This window comes from Octodon degus, unplaced genomic scaffold (assembly GCF_000260255.1).
Source record: "Octodon degus isolate 3935 unplaced genomic scaffold, OctDeg1.0 scaffold00159, whole genome shotgun sequence".
NCBI classification, from domain to species: Eukaryota; Metazoa; Chordata; class Mammalia; order Rodentia; family Octodontidae; genus Octodon; species Octodon degus.
This window is the reverse complement of record NW_004524735.1, coordinates 5182972-5210389: the sequence shown is the minus strand read 5'-3', so window position 1 is coordinate 5210389 and position 27418 is coordinate 5182972. Positions and strand designations below refer to the sequence as shown.

The following is a 27418-nucleotide window of genomic DNA, read 5'->3' as shown; positions in this document are numbered from 1 at the left end:
TCCCTGGTTCCACAAACAAAACAAAACAAAACAAAAAAACAGATTTGGAGGAAAAACAAGAATGCTAAGACTGAACTCAGTATGAGTTTAGTAGCACATCTTTAAACGTTAGTGTAGAGGGGATCCATGAACTGGATTTTAGGTCAGAAGAAAAATATCCAGAAAGATACAAGGAGAGATGGAGAGATGAGGTAGAAGGTATAAGAAAAGACCTGACACCTGTTTGAAAGGCGAGAGTATTGCCGACAATCCTGAAATGATACCTGTGAATTTCTCTAAAACAGGTAAGAGACAGTAAGCTGTAGTCAAAAAGTATAAAATAACCCAAGTAACATAATTTTTAAGTTCCAATTTATTATAAGTATACACACAAGAGAAATGAAAACATTTGTCCATGAATCTTTATTCGTATCTAAAAGTAGAAGTAGTTCAGGTGTCTGTCACCTATATAATGGGTAAACAAATTGTGGGATAGCCATTCAAATGAATATTACTGAGCTGTTTAAAAAGTACTCATACAATATGCCTAAAACCTTCAAAACATTGGGCTAATTTTTTTTTAGCCAGACATAAAAGGGCAATTCGATACGGTTCCATATGTAGGAAATATTAACACTAGGAAAATGCGTAGGAGTGAACCGGATGAGAGAAGATGGAATATAAGGTTTCTCTTTGGAGAAATGGAAGTACTTTCAAATTAGATTTTAGTGATGATCGTACAACTCTGAACAGACTAAAGATCAAGTTGAGAATTTACGGGTGAATTTTTAGGGTATATGCACTCTATCCTAGAAAGATTGCTGAGGGTGTGCTCAGAGGTAAGAGCTAGCCTCGTGTACACAGGCCCTGGGTTCGGTCCCTGCCACCACATAAAAGTGGTGGGAATGGCAGGCACATCCTAGCAGAGCTACAGAACCCCTGAGAATATCTTCAAGTAGTCGGTGGGATGCGGGTGGAACACTGGAGCTAGCAGTAAGTAGTCTGGTAGATGAACTCTCTCCAGTAGTGATGAGGTTGGAAGAAAGACACTTGAGTGACGACATTGTCACTGTGCTGAATTTTGCCCTACCTAGTATCTTTTAAGAACAAAAGCAGAAATAAAAGGATTTTCAAAAAGCGAAAAATAAAATTTAAAGAGACAAGAGTCTTTGTCTCAAATCATCAGTGAAAGAGGTACTAATGGGTATTCATACAAACAGAGCAATTCAGAAGGCCAACAATACTTCAGTCATAAGGATGAGCAAGAGTGGTAGCTGGTGCACACCTGCTGTTCCACTGCTAGGTACGTACCCAGCAGCCACCAGGGCATAGTTCTCCAGAAGTGGAGGAAGTGGTCCCACTCATAAAACATGTCAAATATCTGTCAGTGGGAGACTGGATAACATGTGTGCAGTAGTCCCCAGTTATCCTGTGTGTCCCCTTCCAGTGTTTCAGGTACCCAAGATTAACAAAAGGAAGGGTGACACTTTGAGACTCCATCACTTAGCTTTTATTATAGCATATTGTATTTGTCTTGTTAATGTCTTACTGTGCCTCTTTTATAATAAAGCTTTATCATAGATATGTACTTATAGAGAAAGACTTAGTGTGTGTATATATATATTTTAAGAGTATAGCCATGAAAATGAATGATTACAACGTGCAACAGTAAAGTGAATCTCATAAACCGTGTTAGAGAAAATTGTGCAGACACGCAAGACTACATGATGTGTGACTTCGTTTATGTTGAAGTTTATTAATAGGGAAACCCAATCTGTGTCCAAAGAAATCAGGGCAGTGGCTAACCTTCAAGGAAGCAGGTGCCTTGCCTGGGTGCACAGGCATCTACGAGGGTGCTGAGACGTGCTGTGAATCTACTGAACTCACCATCCTGTACTCATATATACGTGTATGTATATGCATAATTAAGGAATGGGAAGTATTAGTTTATAAGATGTCAGATACTTGTGTTTTAGCTGAGCACAGTGTCACACACCGGTAGTCTCACCTCAGGAGGCTGAGACCGGAGGATTGCTTGGGCCGAGGAGTTCGCTGCCAGCGTGGGCAGCGTAGTGAGGACCTGTCTCCTTAAAGAGAATAACAAAAACAAACAAAAGAAACATATATTCTAGATTCTGAAGAGATAATTCATTTTGCCACATAAAAGTCATTCTAACACCAGTTTTGAAATTACAAAGGCAAATCTAAATAAAAGCAGTTTGTTAATTTCTAGGAATATTCTATAAATAAAAGATAACTGTTGGTTTTTTCAGTAATGTTCCATATATTTAGACCTTTTGTCTGTTTGGCTGCTTCCCACCGTGCTTGGTCTGTTTCTAACCACCACTCAATCTGGCACAATCCTGGGAGAACCCTGTGACACTTAATATGTATTGTTCCCTAGAGGAATCATGAAGGAAAATAAAGATGCAATTCTCTCCTGGGATGAAATAGAAAATTAATTGAAAAAGAAAGAGTCCATAATTTAAGATATAGTTAATACTGGAAAGGAAACACGCTCTTATGTGCTGACCCTCTGCCCTGGCTGTCCCTAGCAGAGGCCATCCCCTGCATGCAGCTGCTCGTGTGGCTTATGTGTATAGCTTCGTCCAGTTGGTTTGTATTTGTATATGATGTAAGCTGTGATTTTTATGCATTATCTGCTTACTCTTTCTTTGCTTGCCTCCGAGTCATCAGTTGGCTTTTAAATTCCATATTAAGATTTTCAGAGAAACACTTCAACAAAAAATGAACTGTATTTTTGTCATAGTGATTCTGCTGCATGGATTACAAGCACTCTGTCTCCATGCTTGGATAAACTCCATCAAAAGCACATTATCCTCCTACTTCTGTGGCCAGCTGCCTAATTGTATCTGCTGTAAGCACATGCTGTTGGAACATGATACCAATGAAGAACAGAAATGATAAATTACTCCCTGCAGGTGATAGTGATGATGATAATTTTTAATTTCCCTCTTCAGAAGGTCTAGTCTGAGCTCATTTCATTGGCTGTTAGGTGCACACATGATGTATCTTGTTTGAAGAAAGATGGTCACACCAAATACATGGAACAATCATTTGTTTTTATTTCATGTCACTTCACATGAGCTTGTATAAAATGAGCTGCATTTACATTTAAATGTATAAGGAACAAACAAACAAAATAAATCTTAACACAGAATTTTCAGGCTTTTCCTTTTTAATCTCTATAAAATCCACAGAAGAGATGAGTAGTTCTGAAGCTGTATTATAATGCTCAGGACTATATTTAAAATGTACAGTAAAGCTCTGTGTTTGTACTTCTCTCTGCTTCAACATAATTGTGAAAGATTCTCAGCAAATTTCAGGAGTGATAATACTATCCCAGAAATTTACTAGATGTCTGAGTTTTCTTTTTCCGTTTTTTCTGTCATCAGAAGATGTTTTTGTTATTGTTACCACTACCACCCATTTTCCCTTCTCTTTGGACTCAGATTTTTCCAATTCTGGCATAATTCGGTGACATTGTATTTACTGGTGACATGGACTTTGCAGATGAGCTGAGCTCCTGTCAGACACAAGATCTTAGCACTTCTGTTTTCCTGGTCGGTTCCTGATGCTCCTGACAATAAGCGTATGCAGGACAGAGGCAAAATTTACTGTGTGGTTGGTGTCTCGCCTAGCTGGTCTTGTCCAAGCACATGTCAAGCCGCAGCTCCAGTTGTTTATTGCTGTTACCTGTTAGTCCTCACTTCCAGTTTGCAATGGTAGTTGTTTATTCTTACATTTGAGTGACTTACACAGTGAGGCACAATACATTGAAATTAAAATACATAAAGATAGCCTGTCAAGGTGATTGTAACAGGGTGGTGAGACTGTAATTGAAAAATAATAGCACATTGTATTCCCTAAACAAAGGATTTCTCAAATCAGTTGATACGTTTGATTGGTTACATCAATGTTTTCAAATAGTTTGGTAGAAATAAAACACTAATCATAGTTCAGGTGGTTTATATAACTGCATGTGAAGTTTAGTTTTTTTCTTTATTTTTACTTTATATCTCTAAAAAATTAATGGTGCTTTCTTTTGGAAAATGTATTTCAACATCTCTAGTAGATTTCTGAAACTAGGAATTTTTCCTACACAAATGCACCTATAATCAACTTTAACTTATAAGTTTGGCAGTGAGAAATTAACAACAACAAATATTACAAATATAGAAATACACTATAATGAAAGTTAAATTTTCTAAGTTTCTGGAATTCTCCATTTACTATTTTCAAGCCTTGGTTGACTAGGGAAACAAACTGAAAGCAAAATCATGGCTAAGGAGAAACTACTACAAGGCCAAAAAATAAAAATAAGTAAGAAACCTGGTCTCTTTAAGGGACAATCCTGTGTTTGAGAATAAAAAGCTATTTTAAAATTAGAAACTTCCCTTTATTTTTCAGAGCAAGGTTGTCCCACTTTCTTAGCCATGGGAAGCCTGGCAGTCTGAAGACTCCCTTACCTAATTCTTAAGCCCAGGTGAATTTCTCCTGACTTCGTTTCATGATTTTGTTTTCTTCTTCATGTATCCCAGTATATCTGATTTTTCTATTACTCTAAATCAGATACCATTAGGAAGGAAACTGCTTGAAGAGGTGAAGGCAGAATGCTGCATTTCAGAAAGAACTATATAGTAGATGCATTTTCAGATTTCCCAAATGTTCACAACCAAAGGAAAAAAATCTTTGGATTTTCATTTTTCTCTTGAGGCTTATCTCTGATTATTGGTTACCTAAATATTTCTTTTACTGCATTATTGGGCAGGGGTATTACAGTTGGATTTGTTTCTTTGATTTTTAACTAAAATTCACAGATTTGGGGATTAGGAAACAGTTCTGAATTATCTTTATATTTTTGTTAGGTTTTTAAATATTGTGAACTCCTTTATCGCCCATCTTTAGACTTAAATGCCAGCCTGTTGTTTTTGTTGGTGTTACTGTTCAAGAGTTGAAAAACACATTTGTCCGTGTATTTTGTATATTTCAGACTCAAATTTAAACTTTTTTTAATGTTTTCATATAGTTCAACAGTTCTTACTACGATGAGTATTCCATTATTTTATCTGTCCTATTTTTGAGGTTCTACTCACTTCCTTGGTAAATGTTATTATGGTAGACTTGTGCTTCCCCAGATCCTCAGAGCTCCTGCGTTCTGCATCTTAAGACGTTTGCCCCCTGAGGGCACAGAGATGAGTGGGATGGCACTGAGCCAAAGGCAGTAGTTGGATTGAACATGATAAGCAAATTAAATGGAAGCATTATAAAAATGATCCATTTTCACAGTAGCTGCTCATTTTTGTTGGACATATAAGCGTAGACAAGTACAAAGAAAATGAGCACTACAAGTCTGTCACCTCCCATCAATAGCTTGACTAGTATCTTTCCAGATACATAGATTTGTACAGCATATGGTGTATGCCCATAACGTACGTCCTGTCTGTCAAGATGCTTTCCAGTTATGTCGTGCTTTGCTAAGTATTGCTTCTGAGGGGCTGGGGAGATGGCTCAGTAGAATAAGCACTTCCCTGGCAAGTGCAAGGGCCTGAGTTTAATCCCCAGTTCCGGGTGGGGTGGGGTGGGGAAGTATTGCTTCTAATGGTGAAAGGGCTTTTAAAGAAAAGCTGTTCTCTACTTAGAGCGCTTATGACACACACCATGTTTGGGTTTCCTCTGCTGACAACCATTTCTCTGGTTCTTGGCGATGTTCAGTGGGTGTCTTACAGTTTAATTCATTTGTGACACGATCAGATGTAGCACAGATTTCACAGATTAAAGGCTCTCACAGACACTGCCCCTTTAGAAACCAGTCGCAAGTGGTGGATCCTGAGGTAGCCATGCTGTCCATCTTGGCTGCGAACCAAGGATGTTCACAGCCTCCTCTTCAGTTTCAGTGCTTTGCTGTGATGGTTCACAGAACCCAGAGCAGCACATCACATCTACTGCTTTATCATTACAAAGAAGATTATAATGCTTTTATTACAAATAACAAGGTACAAAGAGGAACGTCTAGAAGGATCCAGATTATGAAGGGAGAGAACACTTTCCTATGAGGTGTGGATTATAGCAGTTACACTGAAGTCCTCTGATCTCGTTCAAGTTTTGTTTTTATTTTTTAATTTATTTGGTACAGGGCCTCACTATGCAGCTCACGCTTGCACTCAGCGATCCTCCTGTTTTTAGCCTCCTGAGCTCTGGGATTACAGCTGTGTGCCACCATGCCCAGTTTCTATGGCTGGCTCGGCATGGGGCCAACATGCCATGTGGTACCTGGGATCGAACCTGGGTCCTTGCGCTCGCCAGGCAGGCATTTAGGCCACCAAGCTATCTCCCCAGCCCTGTTCAGGGTTTTTAATAAAGGTTCTGTAAAGGTTCTGTTGTGTCATTCATTGGCCATTAGTAATTAGCTCAACCTCCATCCTTGTGCCCTCCCCAGAGGAGCATTGCATCTGGTGGTTTTGTTTTCCCCTTGTAGAGGTCATACTTCTTTCACATGCTTCAGAATCATTTAATTTTTTTTTTAAATAAACTTTCTGCTTTAATTTCTCCCGTTTAAGTACTAACCAGGCCTGACCCTGCTTAGCTTCTGAGATCAGATGAGATTGGGCATGTTCAGGGTGGTATGGCCAGAGACTGCTTTAATTTCTGTCCATTTCTTAGGTGTAGTGTTACTAATTTGTAGCTCTTTAATGTAGTAATTTTTTTTGGGGGGTGGGGGCCAGCTCAGCGTACCATGAGGGCAGAGCTGGGGTAGCATGTGGTGCCAGGGATCAAACCACAGTCCCCTGCACCTGCCTAAGCCTGCCTAAGCAGGTGTTTTAGACCACTGAGCTATCTTGCCAGCCTCTAGCTCCTTAATATATATAGGATGGTGATTTAATAAGTTAGCCTGCCATGTAGTAATACCTATATTTAAGAGATCAAAAAATTTGCAGAATGATCTATATTTGAGAACTTTCAGTATAAATTTTTTCTTGCTGAGTGATCTGTAAATAAAAAATTAAAACTAGGTCCTGCTCTTAAATCATAATTATGATACAGAATACTAAATGTCATATAATAAAATCATATATAATAAGCACATTCATTCCTCAAATACCCATTTGGTACTGTGGGCCGGTTACTGCTCTAGGCACTAAGAATATAGTGATGCAAGAATAAACTGAAGAGAGTGACTGAATTGGTCTGTGGAGGAGTATTTTCAGTAGTAGGAAGCCAGTTGAAAAGGCATGTTTTAGAAATATATTCTGATTATATGGTTTTATTTGATAATGTATAGCTCGTACCACATTTGTTTATAATTTTACTTGGCGGGGGTATGAAGTGTCTTACTTTTTCTTGATAAAATATAATACACACCAAGCTTCTAAGCATTGCACTTGCCTTGGACTCAGTCTGTATCGCCCCACCAGATCAGTGAAGCTTACGTTCTTAGGGAAAGCCACAGGCTGCAGGTAGCTTGATAGTGGTTTTTCTCAAAATCAATGTTTGTTTTTAACACTTTGTAAATTTATTTTTCAAAACAATTTAAGTCAAACTAATCCCATTAATGAAAGAAACAATGGTGTGGTTTAAATTTTAAACAAAGAAATTGTATGTCTATCTCAACATGTTGTTTTCTCCTGAGGAATGTTTCGCACTACCACTGTAATCCTTAGACTTGGGAGTTTTTCCTTAAACGTAAATTTTATTTTGAGTATTTGGGGTTTTTTGCAGAGGTTTTCTCTAGAAAAAGCTAACATTAAAAAATATATATATTATTAGTATTTTATAATTGGACACACTAAATCAGAAGAAATTAGTGAGCTGGCTTTATATAAAAGAACCTATTTCCATAGTGGCTGTGTATTAAGCCGTACCCAGAACATCCCTGCTCGAGGCAGTGTTTGCACTCAGGTGCTTCTGCTCGTCCCTCCTGGGTCGGTCCTCAGCCCTGTGGCTGGAAGCCTGGGAGGAGGGGTGGGTGCCCGTGTCCATCACAGTCAAGCGTCTGGAGCTGCTCGGAGCAGCCGGACCTCTCTCTGTCCTTGGTTTCTCGCCTTTTGTTTCTCTAACCTGATCATTTCTCTAGTAAAACACATATTTGATTTGCCTGTTACCCTCAAATTGTATTACTTAAGTATTAATTGTAATTTTTTTAGTTATTTTTTATTAGTACGTGCTTGCATTATGTGATTATAATTCCTTGTGGGGAGTTGATACATACATTCATTTTTTATTATAACATCTTTTCTAGGAAAAATAGTGACCTGATGTAAGTTTAAGAGGTATCTGATCTTTGAAATAATATATAATTTTCCATGTCTTAAAAGATTAAATAATTACTGTATGAGTTTAATGATCTTTTGTATTCCCTCTTTCTTAAAAAACACAGGCAATTGCTGGCTACTTTGATATATATTTTGAAAAGAATTGCCGCGAGAGGGTAAGTATCATGAGTTATTCATAAGAATTAATTATGCAGAGTACATTGTATTCTATTTTTGTGCCCCAAGGTGTTTGATCATAAGCATTTTGCTGTTATAAGCAATTGGAGCTTGTATTTGATTTAGTAGATTAATGTACCATGATATTAAAAATCTTGTACTTCATCAGATACTTTTGAACTTTACCAATGCAGGTCATGTTCTCCACGGGACCCCAGAGTACCAAAACACACTGGAAACAAACAGTGTTTCTACTAGAAAAGCCATTTTTAGTGAAAGCAGGTAAGGAGCAAAAGAAGGGGAAAGGTATACTTGCCATAAATAAACAAGTTACTATTTTACAGCCATGTTTTATGTGCTCACTGTGTTTGGAACAAGGCAGCACGCACTAAGGTCAGATATCTGAGGGCTTGCCATCCCTATCATTTAACTGAGGACATCTCTAAAAAGCTTAAATATAACTTCTGCTTGAGATAGTATTTCACTTAGGAATATAAAGTAATTATGAAAATGTTTATATTAGTATAGTACAGTACAGTAATTTATAGTATTATTTAGTAATAAAATAACTGTCTAATAATATGCAAATAAAACTGAAAAAAATATTTTCAGTTCCCAAGGGACTGAAAAGGAGTATCACCAGTAGAATTAAAAAGCAAATCTCAGTTGCATATTCAAAATAGTTTTGTCTAGAATTCCCTCTACTATCTACTGTCCGCCTGTTCACATCTTACGGTTCCAGAGCTGATTGGAATGTACAGTCCATTGTTTTTACCTCATTGATTGTTCATTTACAGTATTAGCACCTGTAGTTCTTACATACTTAGCTCCAAAAAATAGAATAATTATGGAATTATTTTAACTCGTATAACATAAAAGTCTTCTTATCCCACTTTTACTAAAAGCATTCTTGAGGACAGACATGCTGAATGGACAAGTTTCCGTGAAAAGATACCACATATCACTATTAAGTCAGGGAAAAGCTGGAACCACGAGACACTTTCTCATCCATTGGCTTGCTGGGAGGGAGAAAAGTATGTAAAGCTGGCCAGTGCAAAGGCTGCAGTGTTATGGCTGACGCGTTCATGCTCTTTTACTGATAGTATTTGCTGTAACTTAAGAAAACAGTTCGACACCATCAAACAAAGTCACAGTGGATCCCTATAACCCAGAAAGAATTTTTTTAGGACTCTATTCTGAACAGTCTCTTCCACAACATACACAAAAATCTTTATAATAGTTTATGAAAGGGAAAGATTGGAAACACCCTGAATGTTCATCAGGTAGACAGACAGATATAGTGGCTAAAGTAGAATAAATCTTATCTTACAGCAGAGGAGTTGCATGCGTATTGTCAATCGGAAACCACACTGACTGTCTCCAGCACTGCAAAACGAACTTTTAAAAGCAGCACTGAGTGAAAAACATTGCACAGTGACTTGTGCAGTGTATCATTTATGAGTTTTAAAATGTAAAAGCTATGCATACATGAATTTAGAAAAGTTGAACAACACTTAAGAATGCTAACTAGGGGCCAGGGAGATAGCTCAGTAGAATAAGCATTTGCCTGGCAAGCACAGGGTCCTGAGTTCACTCCCCAGTACCACAAAAACAAACAAACAAACAAACAAACAAACAAACAAAAAACAACCACTAGGTTCATGCAGAAGTTGCCTTTGGGGAATGGGGAAATGCGATTAGGGAAGGTGCTAGGGGGCTTCGGGGTCATCTGCTGAACTGTTTCTATTTTCTTTTTTTGTATATTCAGTACAGGGTCTCACTACACAGATTGGACTCAGAATGATCCTCCTGTTTTCAGTCTCCCAGGTGCTGGGATTACAGGCATGCACCACCATACTCAGTCTCAGTCCCCATCTCATCCTGCTGGGGGGAGGAGATGGAGGGCTGGTACACCATCCAGGGATCAAACCCCAGCTCCCTGCATCTGCCTAAGCACGCACTTTAATCCACTAAGCTATCTGGCTGGCCCTTGAACTGTTTGTTTTAGAGCCAAGGTGGTCACTATCTTTATCTTTCATAAAATTGAGAAAGCTTTGATTTCACTGGTGATACATAAATTAAATTGAATAGATAAAAAAGAAATACCCTTATAGAAAAGCTGCCTCTTGCCATTCTTTCTTCTTTTTTTTTTTTTTTGCCCCTGCCATTCTCTCACTTGGAGGTCACAGTGCTCCTCACAGTGCTCCTTATAGAAATAAAATCTTGATACAGACATTTTCTCTGTCTCCACAAAATTTGAGCACAGCAAAACTGAAATAAGGCAAACAAAAATGAAGTTCTTTTAACCCACTTATGCCAAAGAGTAGAATTTTTGGAATTCTTGCCTTGAAATTCCTATATGTTACCTAGAAAAATACAAGGAACAAGAATTGAAAGGAAAAAAGCATTCTGTTTCATTGTTACAGGCATTGAAGAGTTAGGTCCTCTTCTGGTGTTTGTCTTGCTTTGGTGTTTTCTGCTGCAGTCTGAAGAGTACTAGTCCACTTGTGGTTTAATCTTAGGGGAAATTTAAAATGGTATTTGAGTCTGAGTCTCACAGTTCTCTTGTACCTAATTATAGCCAAGTATTGCTTGATGACTAGTAAAATTCTGAGTTTGCAAAATTATTATGCTAATAATCCTTAGCATAATTAGTTCATACTTTGTCCTTTGAGTTTTTCAAATACTGTGAAGCGCATATGAGACTTTAAGTTGCCTTCTCACACTACCTACATCACTTACGGTAAACTTCACAAGTTAGGTGATAATCATGTGATGTTTTCACAGAGAGAAACTCAGCCTGTGTTCTATATCTAGGGGAACTCAATAGATTTTTTTCAGAAAAAAAAAAGCCACTGCACAGACTGACAAGACAAGGAATATACAGAGTGCTTCCTCAGGCAGAAGCTTCACTAAGCAGAAGCTGGGATGTAAATGAAGAAGTGTAAAATGATAAAAATGGAAACATGTGAGTCCACAGAAGAGGCTTCATATTCGTGCTTTTTAGTTTCTTAAAAAATAATTGACTACACTGTAGATTTCAAAGCATGGCGAAGTGTAAAGCAAACATATTGTGGATTACAGAATATGGAGGAGTAAAATTTGTGGAAATGATAAAACAAGAAAACATGAAGTTCTTGTGCTACACATGAAGTAATTTCATACTTGAAGGCAAACTACAGTAAATTACACACGCTACATCCTGGCACAAGAGCTAACAAGTGTTAGACTACACTGCCAAATACAGCTTGTAAGCTAGGAGGAGGGAAAGGTGGGCTCCTAGAAATTAGTTCAAAAGAAAGCAGGAAAAAAGGAACAAAGAGATGGATACAAATGCAAAGATGATAGACCTCAGACCGTTGATATTTACATTGTGAATGGTCTCAGCATGCCAATTAAAATGCAGAGATAGAGCAAATAAGATGAACTAACTACTGTGTGTAGGAAACCACCTTAAATATAAACTCACTGAATTCCCAGTTCCAGGAAAGATGAATTAATTGCATTCCATATTCCATCCCATCTCTTCCATGGGTACAACTGGAAAACCAGAATGGGCAGAGAGGGCAGCTTCTTCAGATGCCTGGAAAGTGCGCAGTAGGAGATGCACTGGGGAGAATGTATGAACACAAAATGTGCGCAAACTGGTAGTCAGTCTGTGCTTTGTTTTCCTGTGGCATCCCCCAGGCTGGACCTCACAGCCTGGAATGCTTAAGGGAGCGTGGCTGCAGAGTGGAAGCTCCAGAAGCCCTTCATTCCAGGTCAAGGAATGGAATAGGGTCCTTGATGCTGAGAGAGCAGGGAAAACCCATTTTTCTTTGGTGCTGTTTTCCTCTTTTTCTCATACCCAGGTTCCCAACCAGTTCTGCAGTGGAGGCCGCAATAACTGGTAGCAGCAAGGACCCCCAGCCGTGTAACACTGGAAAGGACCAGAGCTAATGAGAGGCCTAGCCTGTTAGCAGCCTTCCCCGGAGTTAGTCTCCTCGCAGAGACTTTCACTGGCAAATTCTTTCCATAACTTAAAGAATATGCAGTACCTCAACTCTATATAATCTCTTCAAAAAGGCAGAAAACTACCTTTGTGGGACCACGCTCCTGCCTTGGCCTCTGAGTGCCGGGCTTATAGTCAGGCCTGCTGCGCTCAATTCTCAGACTGAGAATGAATTTGCTTTAATAATTCTGCTATAATGCATTTGACTAGAGTAAAATGGAATTATAAAGTCTAGTTTGGGGGATTTTTATTGGTTTATTACAGCCTACTTCTAAAAATAGTGCCAAATAAAATGTTTACAACACTTGAGCCATTTCCAAAATGTGGGAGTGAAAGCCCTGCCTCCCAGAATCCCTGGTTTAAAAGAGTTGAAAACACTTACCAATTTAAGGCATTTCTTTTCTTTAAAAGTAATGTTTAGTTCTATTTTATAGGCATATATGGTGTTTTCACTTTAAAAATCAAGTGTTTTCATGTGGTTTGGCTTTAAAAATATGATTAAGATCGAGTTATTTACTTCATTTATATAGTAAGCTTTTGTGTACAAGAGCATTAGGTTCCCCCAGTTCATTTTCACACTCTAAGCTGTGATAGTGATAAAAATGATTTGTTATGCTTTTCTCTTCCCCTTCTGGGGAAATGAAATTTCAGAGCTCTGGAAGAAATTAATTTTAAAAAGCATTCTAACACAATGGAAATGAAATCAATTTTGTTCTTGATTGAACCGCAGCTACTGGGTGGTGTACTAATCGCTGTCTGCCTGTGATAAAGACTGGGATGCTACCGCTCAGCCTCACGGAGTGTCCCGTGCAGCTCGCACCACAATGCACGCCCTAGCAGCATCCGTCACTTGCTATCTGGGTGACACTGATTAATTACTCTGATCTAGTCCACTGTTAGGCCGCTGCCTTCCTTGGCACTTCAGCCAGGCCTCCACAATGGACGCCGGGCAGCAGTGTGAATTGTACATTTGTTACTGTGACCCTTCCTGCCATGTAATTAGCTTAAATAAGTGTGTATACCTGATCTTCAAAATTAATACTGTGAAAAGATTTTATTTCTATTGCATTTCAGATATGAAAATAACAGTATCTCCTTTATGTAAGGCAATTCATATACTTCAATTTTTTAAATGTAAGTCAATTTTGTTTTATATTGATGCTTAAATTTTTTTTCTTCTGTAAAAATTTTGCAGAAGTTCTCATTACTGGGACTGAGTGTGTAGTTCTTCTTAGAGGTAGCATGTGCAAGATTATGGGTTCAATCCCTAGCACAAAAAAAAAAAAGTGGAAAAGAAAGGTCCATTGCTAGTACGTGCTGACTTGGGCTTTATTGCTGGAGAGGAGCACATAAGCTCTTATGGGTATATCTTTTGAACCTGAAATGAGTTTGATAACCTGCACCATAGGATATTTCCTTTTTCACTCTTTTACTAAGGATTGACTAGAACGTTAACAAACTCTTAGTTTTTCTTTTATAAACACTTCAAATGCAACCTTATGAAAGAACAGCAGCTATTAGAGCAGATACATTGAAAGAAACATTAGTAGTGATACCTTGCGTGTCAGACATGTTGGCTGTGTTACATTTACCCCTCACCCCTGCCCATCACTGATGTGCAGATCACAATAACGAGGTTCTGGGTTTTGTTTATCTAGATCACAGAAGTTTCGTTCTACCTTATTCTTTTTGCTTGTTTAGTTGGTTGGGTTTCCAATAACAAAATGTTGACACAGATGACAGGAATGCAAGAAGTATACTATATTTTATGTTTTTGTGAAAATTTCATTTCTAATGAAACATGTCAAAGAATTAATTCAAAATTCAGATCTGAATCCTTTACTACTCTAAAAAGTGGAAATAAATTTTATAAAACTATTTTGCTTTATAAAATTAACTTCATTTTTTATTTTGTGAAACAAAATTTCATAATAAAATAATAGAATAACAAGAGTTCAGTAGGGAAAACGGAAAAAATGCAAGTCAGTTAAACTGTCTTTATTAGAATGTCACTAAAGAGGAAGGTTTGTGCGAATATCAATTGTAGAAATTTTTATGGCCCTATCTTGTACCCTGAGAAAATACTTTAAAGTTAAATGTGTCAGGCTTTTCCTTGTGGTGTCTAACTTTGGTTTCATACTAAAAAATATTGTATTTTTCCCATAATTTTATTGAGAAATAGCAATGAGAAGTTTTGAATCATATTGGTAGGACGGTGCCAATAATTAGCATATTGCGTGCTGTCTTCCTAGTGTTTATTTGTTAGACAAGATGCAGACATATACTGTTTACAAACACTATTAAAACAAGTCCCTCTATTCATTGAATTAAGAGAATGTAGCTGTATGTCTATCCTAACCATTTTGAATACACAGATACAAAGTGGTCATTCATCTGTATCCCTTTAATATTGTATTGATACTGGATGTACACAATCTTTTTGAATCTTTCTCCAGTCATTGAAAATGTCCCGTTTACCGTTTGCTAAATCTCCATCAGGCTTGCTCTACTCTACTTTCTTTTTTTTTTTTTTTTTTTGGTAGTACCAGTGATTGAACTCAGGACTTAGGGCTTGCCAGGCAGGCAGTTTATATCACCCATCTATTTCCCCAGCCCTCTATTTCACTTTTAAAGCATCACTTTTATTTTTTTCTTTTTTTGTACTCATGGTACTGAGGATTGGACTCAGACTTTATATTTAGTTACATTCCCAGCCCTTTTTTTTAATTCTTTGAAACAAAGTCTCACTTGACTCAGTTGCCCATCTTTGTGGTAGATTTTTTCAGTTTCATAACACTCATAAAGAGTAGAGTTTTCTAATGTTGATGAAACAACAGTTTACAAAATAGTTTGTACTTTTTTTGTATACTAATTTTAAATGTTTGTGCTGACAGCACAAAGACTTTATGTTCTAAAAATTTTAATTTTGCTTTCTACTTTTAGGTTTGCGATCTCTATTTCCTGTCAATTTAAAAAATAAATCATCCTTTCCCAAGTGTCTATTCAGTTACTCCACCATTTCTTTGGAGGGGGGAAAAAAACCCTGCCCTTTCCCATTTAATTACCTTAGCTCCTTTGTCAAAAATAACCCTACATACATACTAGACTATAGTACGTGTGTCAAGTTATTTCTGAGTTCGTGTTCCTTTGATTTGTACACCTATCCTTACACCAGTAAGACTTTTGCCTTTATAAAATAATATAAGCCTGTTGTCTTAGTTACTTTTCTAATTGCAAGGACAAAATCCCCAGTGCCCAAGTTATAGGAAGAAAGATCTGTTTGGCTCACAGCTTGTAGAGGTTCATTCCATACTTGGCTTTAAGGCCAGGGTGGCGTGGCAGAGCAGGATCACAGGAGAGACGGTTTGCAGAAAGCAGCAGGTAGCAACAGCAGCAGGCCTTTCTGTCTCTTACATTGTCTCCCAGCTATCCACACCATGAGTTAGTCCTAGTAATACTTCACTGACAGCAGCGTCACACACCCTAGGTCCAGCCACCTCCAGAGAGCCTCCTCAGTGATCGCGGGCGGCTGTGTGGCACATCTGCGCACAGGCCACAATACCTGCTCACTTATTTTTAAAACTGTCTGGGCAGTTGTGGTTCCTTTGCATTTATACCTGAATTTAAAATCGTCTTACTAATCTAGCCTCAAAATAGAAGCCTGTAATAAGTGCTTCCTTGGCAAGCACAAGGTCCTAAGGTTGAGCCCTGGTACACTAAAAAAAAAAAGCCTGTGTTGGAAATTCCTCTCGCTCTCTCTCGCTCTCGCTCGCTCACGCTCTCTCTCGCCCCCCCCTCTCTCTCCTTTTTTTTCCTTTTTGGTATCAGTGATTGACTCTGGACCTTGCACTTGCCGGGCAGATGCTTATGCTGCATCTCCCCGGCCCTAGAATTTTGTTTGGAATTTGTTGAACCTCTAGTTAGAGAAGAAACAGCATCTTCACAATAGCGAATCTTTCATTTATTTATAATGGGTTTTCCCTTTTATTTTTAACCTTTTTAGAATTTCGGTTTTATGTGACTAATTCTTGGACCTATGTAACATTTATGTCAAGTATTGGCTAAAACTATTACTATTGATCACTATTGTGATTTTTGAAGTTTATAATTCTTCATTGCTTATATATAGAAGTATATTTTATATCTTGACTTTGCCAAAACTGTTAAAGTTCCAGTAGTTTTGCATATTGTTTTAGAATTTTCTACATGTAAGGCCATGCCGTGAGGACTTGAATTTGTCCAGGAGGTGTCCCCACACACTCCCGTGTCTTAATTCTTGACCAATACTTCTGGCCGAACAACGATTTGATGTGATCGGGAAGACCATCCTTGCCACAGTCTCCGCCCTAGGAGGCAGCACTAGCCTTCCTTGTGAACAGCGCTGTCTGGGCTTCGTCACAGATCTCCTGTACCAGGTGGAGAAGCCATGTGCTCCAGCACCAGTGGCTTCTTCTCATGCTGTTTTTTATATCATAGGGCATGGTGTCCTCTTTGCTCACTAGACTTCGTGTCTGTGTTCACGGGTATGTTCTCTTGTAGTTTACTTCTAAAGAGTCAATCTTGTTTTGTCAGGATAATTCCACACTGAGGAGATGGACTTAGGAGTATTCTTCTAGTACTGATTTATATAGAATTGCTGTTTTTCCTTAAAGATCAGTTAGAATTCACCAATGAAGATCTGTAGGTCTGTTTTGTAATGTCAATACTGAAATTTATAAATTTTTCCCGTAAGCATTTTTTTTAGCTAGTCTACATTTTTATATACTTTGACTTACAGAGTATTTAGAAGTCTTGGGTTCAATTCTGTCATTTGGTTGGTTTTTTTTTGGTTTTTTTTCCCTCTTTGCTTTTTTTTCCCTCTTTGCTGTCTTTTGGCAACTAAATAAATTTCTTGTTTTATCTCCACCCTTAGTAGTGTGCATGTAGCCAGGCTGCCATCAAGTGATGGGACACAGTCGCTTCATGCCTAGCACGGGGCGCTTGTAGCCTGCTTCATATCGCTCCTCCAGGCCTTAGTGCTGTTGCTACAGAACATTGTGCTTCCCAAATGTTTCGAGCACAGTACACTTACACTCACTGTTTTTATTTTAACCAATTATCTTGTATGTTTTCCAAAGGTATCTTTAGTGTTTACCACATACTCAGCCATTTCATCCTTTCCTTTAATATTTCTTACAGTCAGAGTCCAATAGAAAAGGATTTTTCTGTTTTTGCTTCTCTGAGAAAGCCCTTATTTTACCTTCATTTCAGAGAGATACATGCTGGCTATTGAATTCCTAGTTGAAAGGTTTTCTTCCATCCCTTCAAAGTATTTATTTTGCTTAACGTTGGTTGCGCTTTCCAATCTGTGAGTTTATAGTTTTATGAAATAGCATATTTTCTGCACGGTAGTCTTTCCCTGGTGCCTGTCATGCACATTTCCTGTTTTCCCATTAGCGCTGGGCTGGTCCGTATGACAGAGTTTGGCAGTGACTGCAAGTGCGTGGCTGTTCTTCCAGGCAAGAGCGGAGCCCTGGCCCCGTGCCCCAGCTTGGGAGGCTTCCCTTCCCGCCGCTTGAGATCTGCAGACTTTCGTCCTCAGTGCCTTGTGCTGCTGGCCTTCTCAGTCAGCTCTCCATACGCGTGCGCTTCCACTCTGCAAGTTCTGTTAGGTCACCTTTCTCCTGTTTCTCTAGTTATAAGCACGTTTTTCTCTAAACCTGTTTCTAGTAGCTGAATTTTCTTCTGCCTACAGGTCTCTAATTTCTGCTTTTTAACACATCTAATAATTTTCAGTTGGCTATCAGACATTACAAAGTTACTACAAGCAGGCGCAGGGGCCAGGGGTTTGTTTCCTGGGCTGGCCATGCCAGCCCTGCCCCCACGGCGCACTGAGTGGGCAACTGAGACTGGGCGTGGTGGTGTGCGCCTGCAATCCCAGCTCTTGGGAGGCTGTAAACAGGCAGATCACTAGGAGTCCACAATCTAGTAGAGAGACCCTGAGCACCCTGTAGACCCTTCCCTAAAATACAAAAAATGAAGCATGTAAAAAAAAGCACTATATTAAGATACAAATTTTAAGACTAAATCTCCATGAAGTAAAACTATGCTGAATAGGCGGTAGAACAAAAATGTCTGGGCTGGTGGAGAGAGGATATGTTGGTATTGTGATAAGATCCTGACCTTTGAGTGGGTCTGCAGAGGTCAGCTTTTGGCTTTTAAATCTCACACACATTAACTGTCTTATACATATGAGCTACTTTGTAAATTAAGTGATTTATACTAAAATACCCTGTTTATGAGAAAGAAACCAACAAGCCACTGGATTGTGGCAATCAATAGCTGTTAATCAGCAGCTGTTGATTCAGTGAGTTAACTGTAATATCCAAGTTGCGGTTCTCATATTCTTATAAAAGCAGTAGCAATTTAAGTGGCTATCCCTCCCCAAGTTTCAGTATTAGTAATCGGTAAGTTGGTTTATATATATGTAAGTTTTAAAATGTTGGTTAAAGCTGGGCATGGTAAGCCCCCCCTGTAATCCTAGCATTTGTGAAGCTGAGGCAGGAGGGTCACTGAGAGTTTGAAGCCAGTTTGGGCTATACAGTGGGTTTAAGGCCAGCCTGAATTAACATAGCAAGACCCTATCTAAAAAAAACAAAAATTTGTTTAAAAACAGAAGCACAGGGCTGGCAAGGTAGCTCAGCAGACTTTAAGTGCCTGCTTAGGCAAGCACAGGAACCGGAATTCAATCCCTGGCACCACATGCCATGCTGGCCCCACCCCCAGGCATGCTGAGCTGGCCACTGAGACCTGGCATAGTGACACACACCTGTAATCCCAGTGCTGGGGAGGCTGAGATGGAAGGATCACTATGAGTCTGAGCTGCGTAGTGAGACCCTGTACCAAATACATTAAAAAAAACAAGCACAAAGATACTACGTGTACATTCAGTGTTCAAAATCCTACTAGATTTGTTGATGATGCATTGTCTTCCCTATAATTTATTAAAGATTTGGTAGAATAACTATAAAATTATATAAATAAGTATCTAAATATCTGTACAAGAAAGATCACAGAATAATTTGGGCCATTTCATTCCCAATGCAATGCTCTCTGTTTAAAGCCATGGTCGTTATTTGTCAGGGAGTTGGGCCCTGGAGCACAGCTGAGAGCTCAGGCTGGGAAGTCAGACACACTTCAGGGCCTGCTGCTGCCTGTTGGCTGCCCTCACAAAAGGCAGGCTGTAGAGAAGGGAGAGGCCCCATCCTCGAGGGCGTTGGGGGCATTGAGTGAGGCCCTAGGAACAGCCTAGCCCGAGAGGAGTGCTGAGTTAATACTGGCATGCTATTATCTAGGGATGAACGTGGGCTGAGCTCTACTGTCCACAGAACACCGCTGTAGGGGAGTATGGTGACCTGGGCATCTTATTTTGCAGCAGAGGAAGACACAACCACAGCAACATGCACACAGTAACTACACATCTGCACATAAAATTATGTTTGTGGAATAGACCACATCCTGGGTTTATTGTTCTGAATTGCTTGTCTCACTTCCTTTTTTTTTTTCTGATTTTTTTTTTTTTTTTTTTTATGTATTTAGTATTGGGTCTCACTACACAGATGCGACTCCTAGTGATCCTCTTGTTTTGCAGCCTCTCAAGCACTGGGATTACAGGTGCACAGCACCACGCCCACCCTCTCAGTGTGCCCCGGGGAGCAGGGCCAATACAGCATGCCAGGGATCGAACCCCAGTCCGCTGAGCTACCTGGCCAGCCCTGCAGTTTGTTTTTAAATGAGACATATGACCCAGGATTTGTCGCCTCACCTGAGTCTTGCTTGGTCGTCTGTTGCAGAGCTAACCCTGAATCTCTTCGTGTGGCCTTTATTAACCTATGGAATGGTGACCAGTTACACCTGAGTTATCTACTCTTTTATTTTTTAATTTATTTTGCAAATACATGAAAAAGTTAATTTACAGTTAGAAAAATGCATGAATTCCCCTGTGGAATGAAAGCAGAACCAGTTCTTAGGACGTCAGTCTTTATGTTGCAACAGACGTGTACTATTTCTGTGCTCATTATTTTGTCAGTGTGAGTTGTGTATTTACTATGTCTGTGCATAACTGGACACAGTAATGGGGGCCTTGAGAGAGGCCCTAGGGGCAGCCTAGCCTGAGACAAGTGCTGAGTTAATACTCGCATGCTCTTACCTAGGGATGAATGTGACCTGTGCTGTCCGCAGAACACCGCTGTAGGGGAGGCTGGTGCACCACAGCCAGCAGTCTCGTTACATGCCAAGTAAAACAGTTTTACTACTGGGGCTGATGCATGAGGGTCTCCAGGTAGAACTCCGCTCAGAAGGGGCAGCTCTGACCTTTCTGCCTCAGCAGCCCGAGGCTTAGCAAGACGCTTTCCCTGAATGAAAAATTAAGAGGTGGGGTATAGCTCAGTCCAGAGCCTCTGGGTGGTCTCCACTACTAGCCCCCAATGTGCACACACTGAAATCTAAGCTGCACCTATAATTCCTTCGTTTTTCTCTGCTACACTATATTCCTTGAATTTATAAATAATTTTCTGTTACTGCTACTATCATTTTTCTCTGTTACCCTATATTCCTTGAATTTATAAATATTTTTTTTGTTTTTCTTGTACAGGTGAATCCTTAAAAGGGAAAATCACAGTTCACAAGAATAAGAAGAATCCTCGTTCTATCATCGTGACACTCACCTTGAATAATTCAACTCAGACCTATGGACTTCAGTGAGAGGCTGTGACAGTACAATTCCTTGCAGTGGTCAGCAGGACGGAAGGGGAGCCTGTGGGTGGCAGCCCTGTCCTGAGTCCCCTCAGTAAGAGAAGCACAGACAGGATCTGCTGGCCGTGCTGGGGACAGGGTCACTGACAGATGGCTGTGCAGCCAGCCTTAACCAGCTGCAGCTCTGTTGAGTGTTGCTGTGTTGATAATCATTTACCTTAGCCTGCACTCAGAGCAGTGACTGTCTTATTTTTAGTAAGTTTCTTCTTACAAATTTTAAATAGTAATTGATTACTTTTAAAATAATATTTTTGTTAAACTAGTAACAGGAAGTACATTTTATTGAACTTGCCTCTCAGGAGGAATGGTTTTTAGTTGCATTTGCTAGAATATCAGGATAGAGCACACAGAGGAAGGCCTGAAAGCAAGTCTTGGCCCTCCTGCCCCGCACACTGCAGTTCTCATTCTGTGGACATTTCCTCTCAATAGTCTTTAGCCATGGACTTCTAGAACTGGCCAGGAGCCTAATCCAGTGTGTATATTCTATGTTTCATACAAGGTTTTAAAGAATAGGATAAATATGTACTTACTAGTATATTACCTTTTTCAAACTAGATCTGTGTGCAGAGGTTAAACAGTACACTTGTATCAGGAAGTTGTGTAATTTGCAATCATTGATTCAATTCTAAACAACAAAAAGCATTCAGTAAAATGTACATAGCTATTAGCATTAAAAAATATTTCTGCATACTCAGGCCTCTTGTAAAGGCGGATTTATATATGACAGTCTTAACGGAGGCGTGACCCTAGGAGAGCAGACACGGCGCGTATACAGCAGCAGCTGGCTCCTTGTCAAGGCATAGCATGGGCCAGGCAGCTTAGCATTGTGGTGGGCAGCCCAGCTCCTGGCTAGGTGTGTGGCTTCAGCCCTGACCCTCACTCTTACTGCAGTGTCATCTCCATCCCTCTTGAACATTTTTCTCCTCTCATAATAATGCATTCCGAGCACTTAGATGGGCGCCTGCACCTAGAAGCACAGAAAATGTGATCAAGGACCCCTTCTAGAGACTGCATGGCGTCTGTATTTGGTCAGCTTGAGCATTGTCTACTACACCAGGTAGTTTATCACCCTAGTATAAGAACAGGCAAGAGCCGGGTTTGGTAGCCCACATCTGTAATCCCAGTTCTTGGGAAGCTGAGACAGGAAGTTCACCTCAAGTTTAAAGCCAGCCTGGGCTACACAGTTCAAATAAAAAGCATTCAGTAAAATGCTTGAACTATGTATTGAACTGAACTATATACTGAGACTGTCCAAAAAAAACAGGCAAGATTACCGTAGAATACTGTATTGAAAATGGCAGTCTGTATCAAAGAGGAAATTGTCTTTGATCTTGTTAGAACATTGCACTTGTAGCAAAAGTCCAGAAACTCCTTTGCACAATAGTATCGGGACCTGACGTAGACGTAAGCTTCCGTCATCAGCATGACTTATCTTCACTGGGCTGAGCCATCCAGTTTGTTTTCATTCGAACTTGAATTGAGACCATGACTGAAAACATGAAGTGTTTCTCTTTGAGGTGGGATCTTGCCGTGTTGCTTGGGTGAGCCTTGGACTCCTGGGCTGCGCGGCCCTTGCCTCAGCCTCCCTACTAGCTGCTGCCACATTTAACTCCTCATTTAAAGCACTTTCAGTTTTGTTTCAAATGAGTTCATACATGAATAGGTTAAGGTGACAAATAAGCAGGCCCACAAGATGGACATTTTTTAAGTGACCAAAAGCCCAGTGGGGGTTGGGGGTGTGGCAAATGAACAAAGACTATTTAAAAAAGTATTTCTCAAAAGTGATTTCTCCTTAAAACTCTTGTTTTATATTCATGGTGATTTCACTCAGGTACTCTTGATTTTCTTCTGGCCCAGCTGCAGATCTGTGAGATCTCTTGTTTGAAGTGAGCCTTCCCATGCTGGGACTTTTCTAATTTGTGTGCCTAGCATTTAATGAAAACAACAGCGCCCAAATGTTAGCTTTCAGTTGGAGTTTCTGCTGTTAGACTGCCATAAAAATATGGACTTGCTAATCCTTGACAGTGATAAATGCAGAGTCCTTCCAAGCTGCGGGCAGATGAGCGTTTACAGACACCAATTCACTTTATTTCCATAAAGAAGATAGATTTTTTTTTCCCCAACCTTATTACATTGTAAGTGTGGGATTCATCCAACTCTGTTACATGGCAGTCATCTGTATGTAAAATGGCATGTTCTGAAGAGAATACTCTGAAAGAAATGTTCAAGAAAACAGAATCCAAGGAGGCTTGTGCTGCACGGTCTGTTCAGGAGGTAGCTGCCACTGCTGTGCCACAGGGCAGGCAGGCAGCTGCATGGAATGTACCTGTGAAGCAGCCCCTCGGAGGGGTGGCCCAGGGCAAGCGTCCTGATCCTGCAGGAGAATTAGCTTCTTACTGCTTGATGGAGATCAGTGCGTGTGGCCCGCGCATTGTGGGGCTTTAAAGGAGCACAGTAACTAAGTGTGGGGTGTCTGAAGTCACTGAGTGAAGAGGGGCCCCAGGAGCCTCCGCAGCATGGTTTCAGGAGGGAGCAGGTGTCAGAAGGACAGCAGGAAAGAAAGGCGGCAGCCAGCCCCAGAGCTCCTGATTATGAGGTAAGCAGCTGAGCTGTATTTACAATCAAAACCTCCAGGCATTCGGATTTTTCTCTGTACCAAAATAACAAAACATGGAAATAGTTTACGGACTTAATCTGTTTGCTGTGTCATTCCTTCAAAAAGACCAGCTTGTGATGGAAAGGCCGAGCATTTCCTTGCAGGATTGGCCAGCTGCAGCCCTCAGGCCAGCGCCACCCGTGGCCGCCTCCGCAGCGTGAAGCGTCACTGGAGTGTGCACGGCAGCATTTGTTTGCATACATATTTTTTATGCTCTTTTTGTACCACCACAGCAGAGCTAAATACTTACAAAGGATCATCTGGTCCACAAAGCTGACAATACATACTAGCTTGCTGCTTTTCAAGCTGGTATGGGTAATGGCTGAATCAGTAATGGTGTGCAGGGCGCTCGGGGCACTCGTGTTTTTCTTAGTGCGGAGTGAGGCACAGGTCAGGGGATCCTGGCCGTGCTGGGGATGCAAAGCGAGTGTCCTCAGGCCTTGTTGGATGGAGACTCAGTGTTTTTTAGACCTTTTCCTGATTTTCTGTATTTCTAAGCCTTAAAGGTAGGGTAAGCTTTTCCAAGCAGAATGAAAGAGAACACTTAAAATACTGAATTCCTTTGGCCTTTCCAGTAGTTTTATACATTGCTTTAGTATCTGGCTAATGAGAAGCTGTTCACATTCATTTAACTCTAACATATAGCAAAATATACACAGAAATGTTTATTCATGAATTCATTATTAAAATGAAATGATGGTACTCTTAGCAGTCATTGATGCAACGGTAAATTATTACATTCACTTTATGGAAAATTAGGCATTCTATAAAAATCTTAAGCTCTCACAGTAACATGGAAAAGCTCACAGTAACACTGTTATATTTAAAAAGCAGGATAGTTTGAGATTATAACACTAGTTACAGGTCAAAGCCTACATATGCTAAAATGATAGAAGGAAAATTTGTTAGGTTGGATGAGTGATTTCTCCCTTATCCATATTTTGTCATGTTACATAATTTTGATAAATTTTAAAAATATATTTTCAACTATGAACATAACTGAGTGGCTGAAATCGTTTTGCCAAGTGTCAGTAGTGGACATGAGCCCACCAGGCATCCGGGTTGGCCTGCAAGGTGTACAGGAGCCCCGGAGCTTAAGACATGGTACAGGCCCTCCCTGCACCAACACCTTGGCCCGCTGCTCGGGGACGGTCCAGCCCATGTCCTCCTGGTGCACTCTACTGCTCGCTTGTTAGCCCCGGCAGTGCCAGCCCCTCTAGTGCACCCTGCATCCGCTGCCTCTAACCTCCATGCGAGGCCATGGCTTCCCTGGCAGCCCTCTTCAATGTACCTGTCCTTTTCCACACCACCCTGCCCCTCAGACTTGGGGCCAAGGAAGCGACTTCCTTGCTTTTTCTACTGAGTGGTGGAATATGTCAACACTTGAGAGCTCTGAATAGCTCAGTGAACTAACATTTCCCCCAAAATGGATAATGTTACAAATCCCTATTTGTCCCACTTTCCCTTTTGCTGGGACAAGATACCCAACACCCACAGTTTAAAGGAGATGAAGTTATTTTAGCCCAATTTCAGAAGTTTTGGTTCATGTTGAGCAAGATCAAATACAGAAGCAGCATGGTGGAGGGGCTGGGCAGAGAACTGCTGCTGTCAGGTGACCCTGAAGGAGGAAGAAATGAAGCACCGAAAAGAGACCTGCCTTCCAGGCCACACCCCAGGGACTCAGCTCCAGCTAGACCCGGCCTGTGTAGCACGCCACGACCCAGTCACCTTCCAGAAGCCCCACCATCTGAGTACCTGATGCTTCTGGGGGCCCCTGTATAGCACCATAATGTCACTAGGAAGGCAAGACAGACTGAGGACTCAACAGTACAATGTGAAGGTTTATTGATGAGGCTACTATGTCACATTGCAACTGAGTTAAATACTACCTGTCAGACTTCGCTGTCCTTAGGAACAAAGAACAGAACCTAAGGACACTGGCCCCTGTAATTCCAGACAGGGTGACAGATTCCTGTGGACGGTACCCCATCCAATCTTTGTTCTTTACCTGGGAAGTTACCAACTAGTGATGCTTAAATTTGGAGTGTGGTAAATGCAAGGAGAGGCAAATAACAGCTTGCTTACGCCGAAGTAGTTATACATGTTCCTCAGCCTGTTAGTAGCCCTCAATAAATGTGGGCCGTCTCAGGACTCGGGGGTGTCACTTGAGCTCAGGAGTTCTCTGAGGCTAGATTAATCCAGGCCTCCTGTCGTTTCTTTCAGCTCTGACTTGTAACATACAATGTCTCACTTCAATAATTGACGGTTACCTGTGTACGGCGTGTTTCTTTCCATCCACTTCAGATAAAGCAACTTACCCCTAACAGAATGCAGGTGCAGCTACTCCACAGAATGAAACGTAGGAGATTTGTAAAAATGCAAAACACTGCTACTCTACCAAGTATTTTTTGAGAAGTATTATTTTCGTAACTACATGTTATTCATATTAACATCTGTGGCCTAGGGCTGGCCAAATAGCTCAGCAGATTAAAGCGCCTGCAAGCAGGGGCTGGGGTTCAGTCCCTAGGCCGGCTGTGCCAGCCCCCGCCCCGGGCTCACTGAGATGGGCAATTGAGATTGGGCATGGTGGCATGTGCCTGTAATCCCAGCTCTTGGAAGACTGAACACAAGCGGATCACTAGGAGTCCGATCTACATAGTGAGACCCTGTAGACCCTGTACTAAAAAAAAAAAAAAAAAAAAAGAAAACAACTGTGGGGTAAGTTTGTTCAAAGCAAAGGGCAGTGATGGCAACACAGCTTTTACTGTAATTTTTAAAAATTTGGACATTTGTCAGAGGCTTCGGGTAAACATTTACATAGCTCCAAACTGTTCTGGGTGCTGGCTCATTTCAAAATGTAGAGATGTGCTGTGATGGGGGAGTGGCAGCCGTTAGGCCTGTGAGGCTGGCGGGCGAATGGTGCCATCTGCACCCATGTAATTAAAGCTTCCTGAAGAACAGGGAGGGACTGGGGACGTAGCTCAGCGGTGGAGCGCTTGCCTGGGGCTTGATCCCTTAAAGGATAACTAAAAATTAAAACACTTGAATATTGTTATGTTTATTTATGAATTAAGAGGTAAGGAAACAAGAATAAAAGAATGACGTGGAAAGTCTCAACACAGTACTAGACTAATAATACTAACAAAAAATGTGATCCCTTAATCAGATAACGTTTAAGCTCATAAAGCACTATAACAACACCAACAAAATTTTTTTTAAATGTATTTTTTCTCTCCATCTGCATCCTAAACACTTTCAAAAAGCCAAAATACTTTCTGTGGGCTCCAAATGCTTTCTGCCAGCAGTCAGCGCGTCCCCCTCCGCGGAAGCTGGGCAGCGGCCACGTTCCCACGCGTGGAGCCTCATGGGTCTCCAGTGAGACTCCTACTGGGAAGCCTAATAGGATTGCTCCCCCTTACACCTTGGCTGGCCCGGCTCCCCTAGCTGCTCTACGCCATCTGCTTTAATGAGATAACTCCTGTGCTCCAAGCAGGGAAATCAAGAGGATTCTGTCTTTTCCTTAAATAGCCAAAGGTGTAACGAGAATTC

At 40.5% G+C, this 27418-nt stretch overlaps 1 protein-coding gene across 1 annotated transcript in view; it reads left to right on the top strand.

Moving 5' to 3' along the window:
• Prmt3 (protein arginine methyltransferase 3) overlaps positions 1-22193 on the top strand; it is a 123508-nt gene extending 101315 nt beyond the window's left edge. The window contains exons 14-16 of the mRNA XM_012517258.2: positions 8378-8428; positions 8624-8711; positions 21053-22193. Coding sequence (XP_012372712.1) covers positions 8378-8428; positions 8624-8711; positions 21053-21162 — 249 coding nt within the window. The 3' untranslated portion in view covers positions 21163-22193. The remainder of the gene's footprint in view (positions 1-8377; positions 8429-8623; positions 8712-21052) is intronic.
• Positions 22194-27418: the final 5225 nt, after the last annotated feature.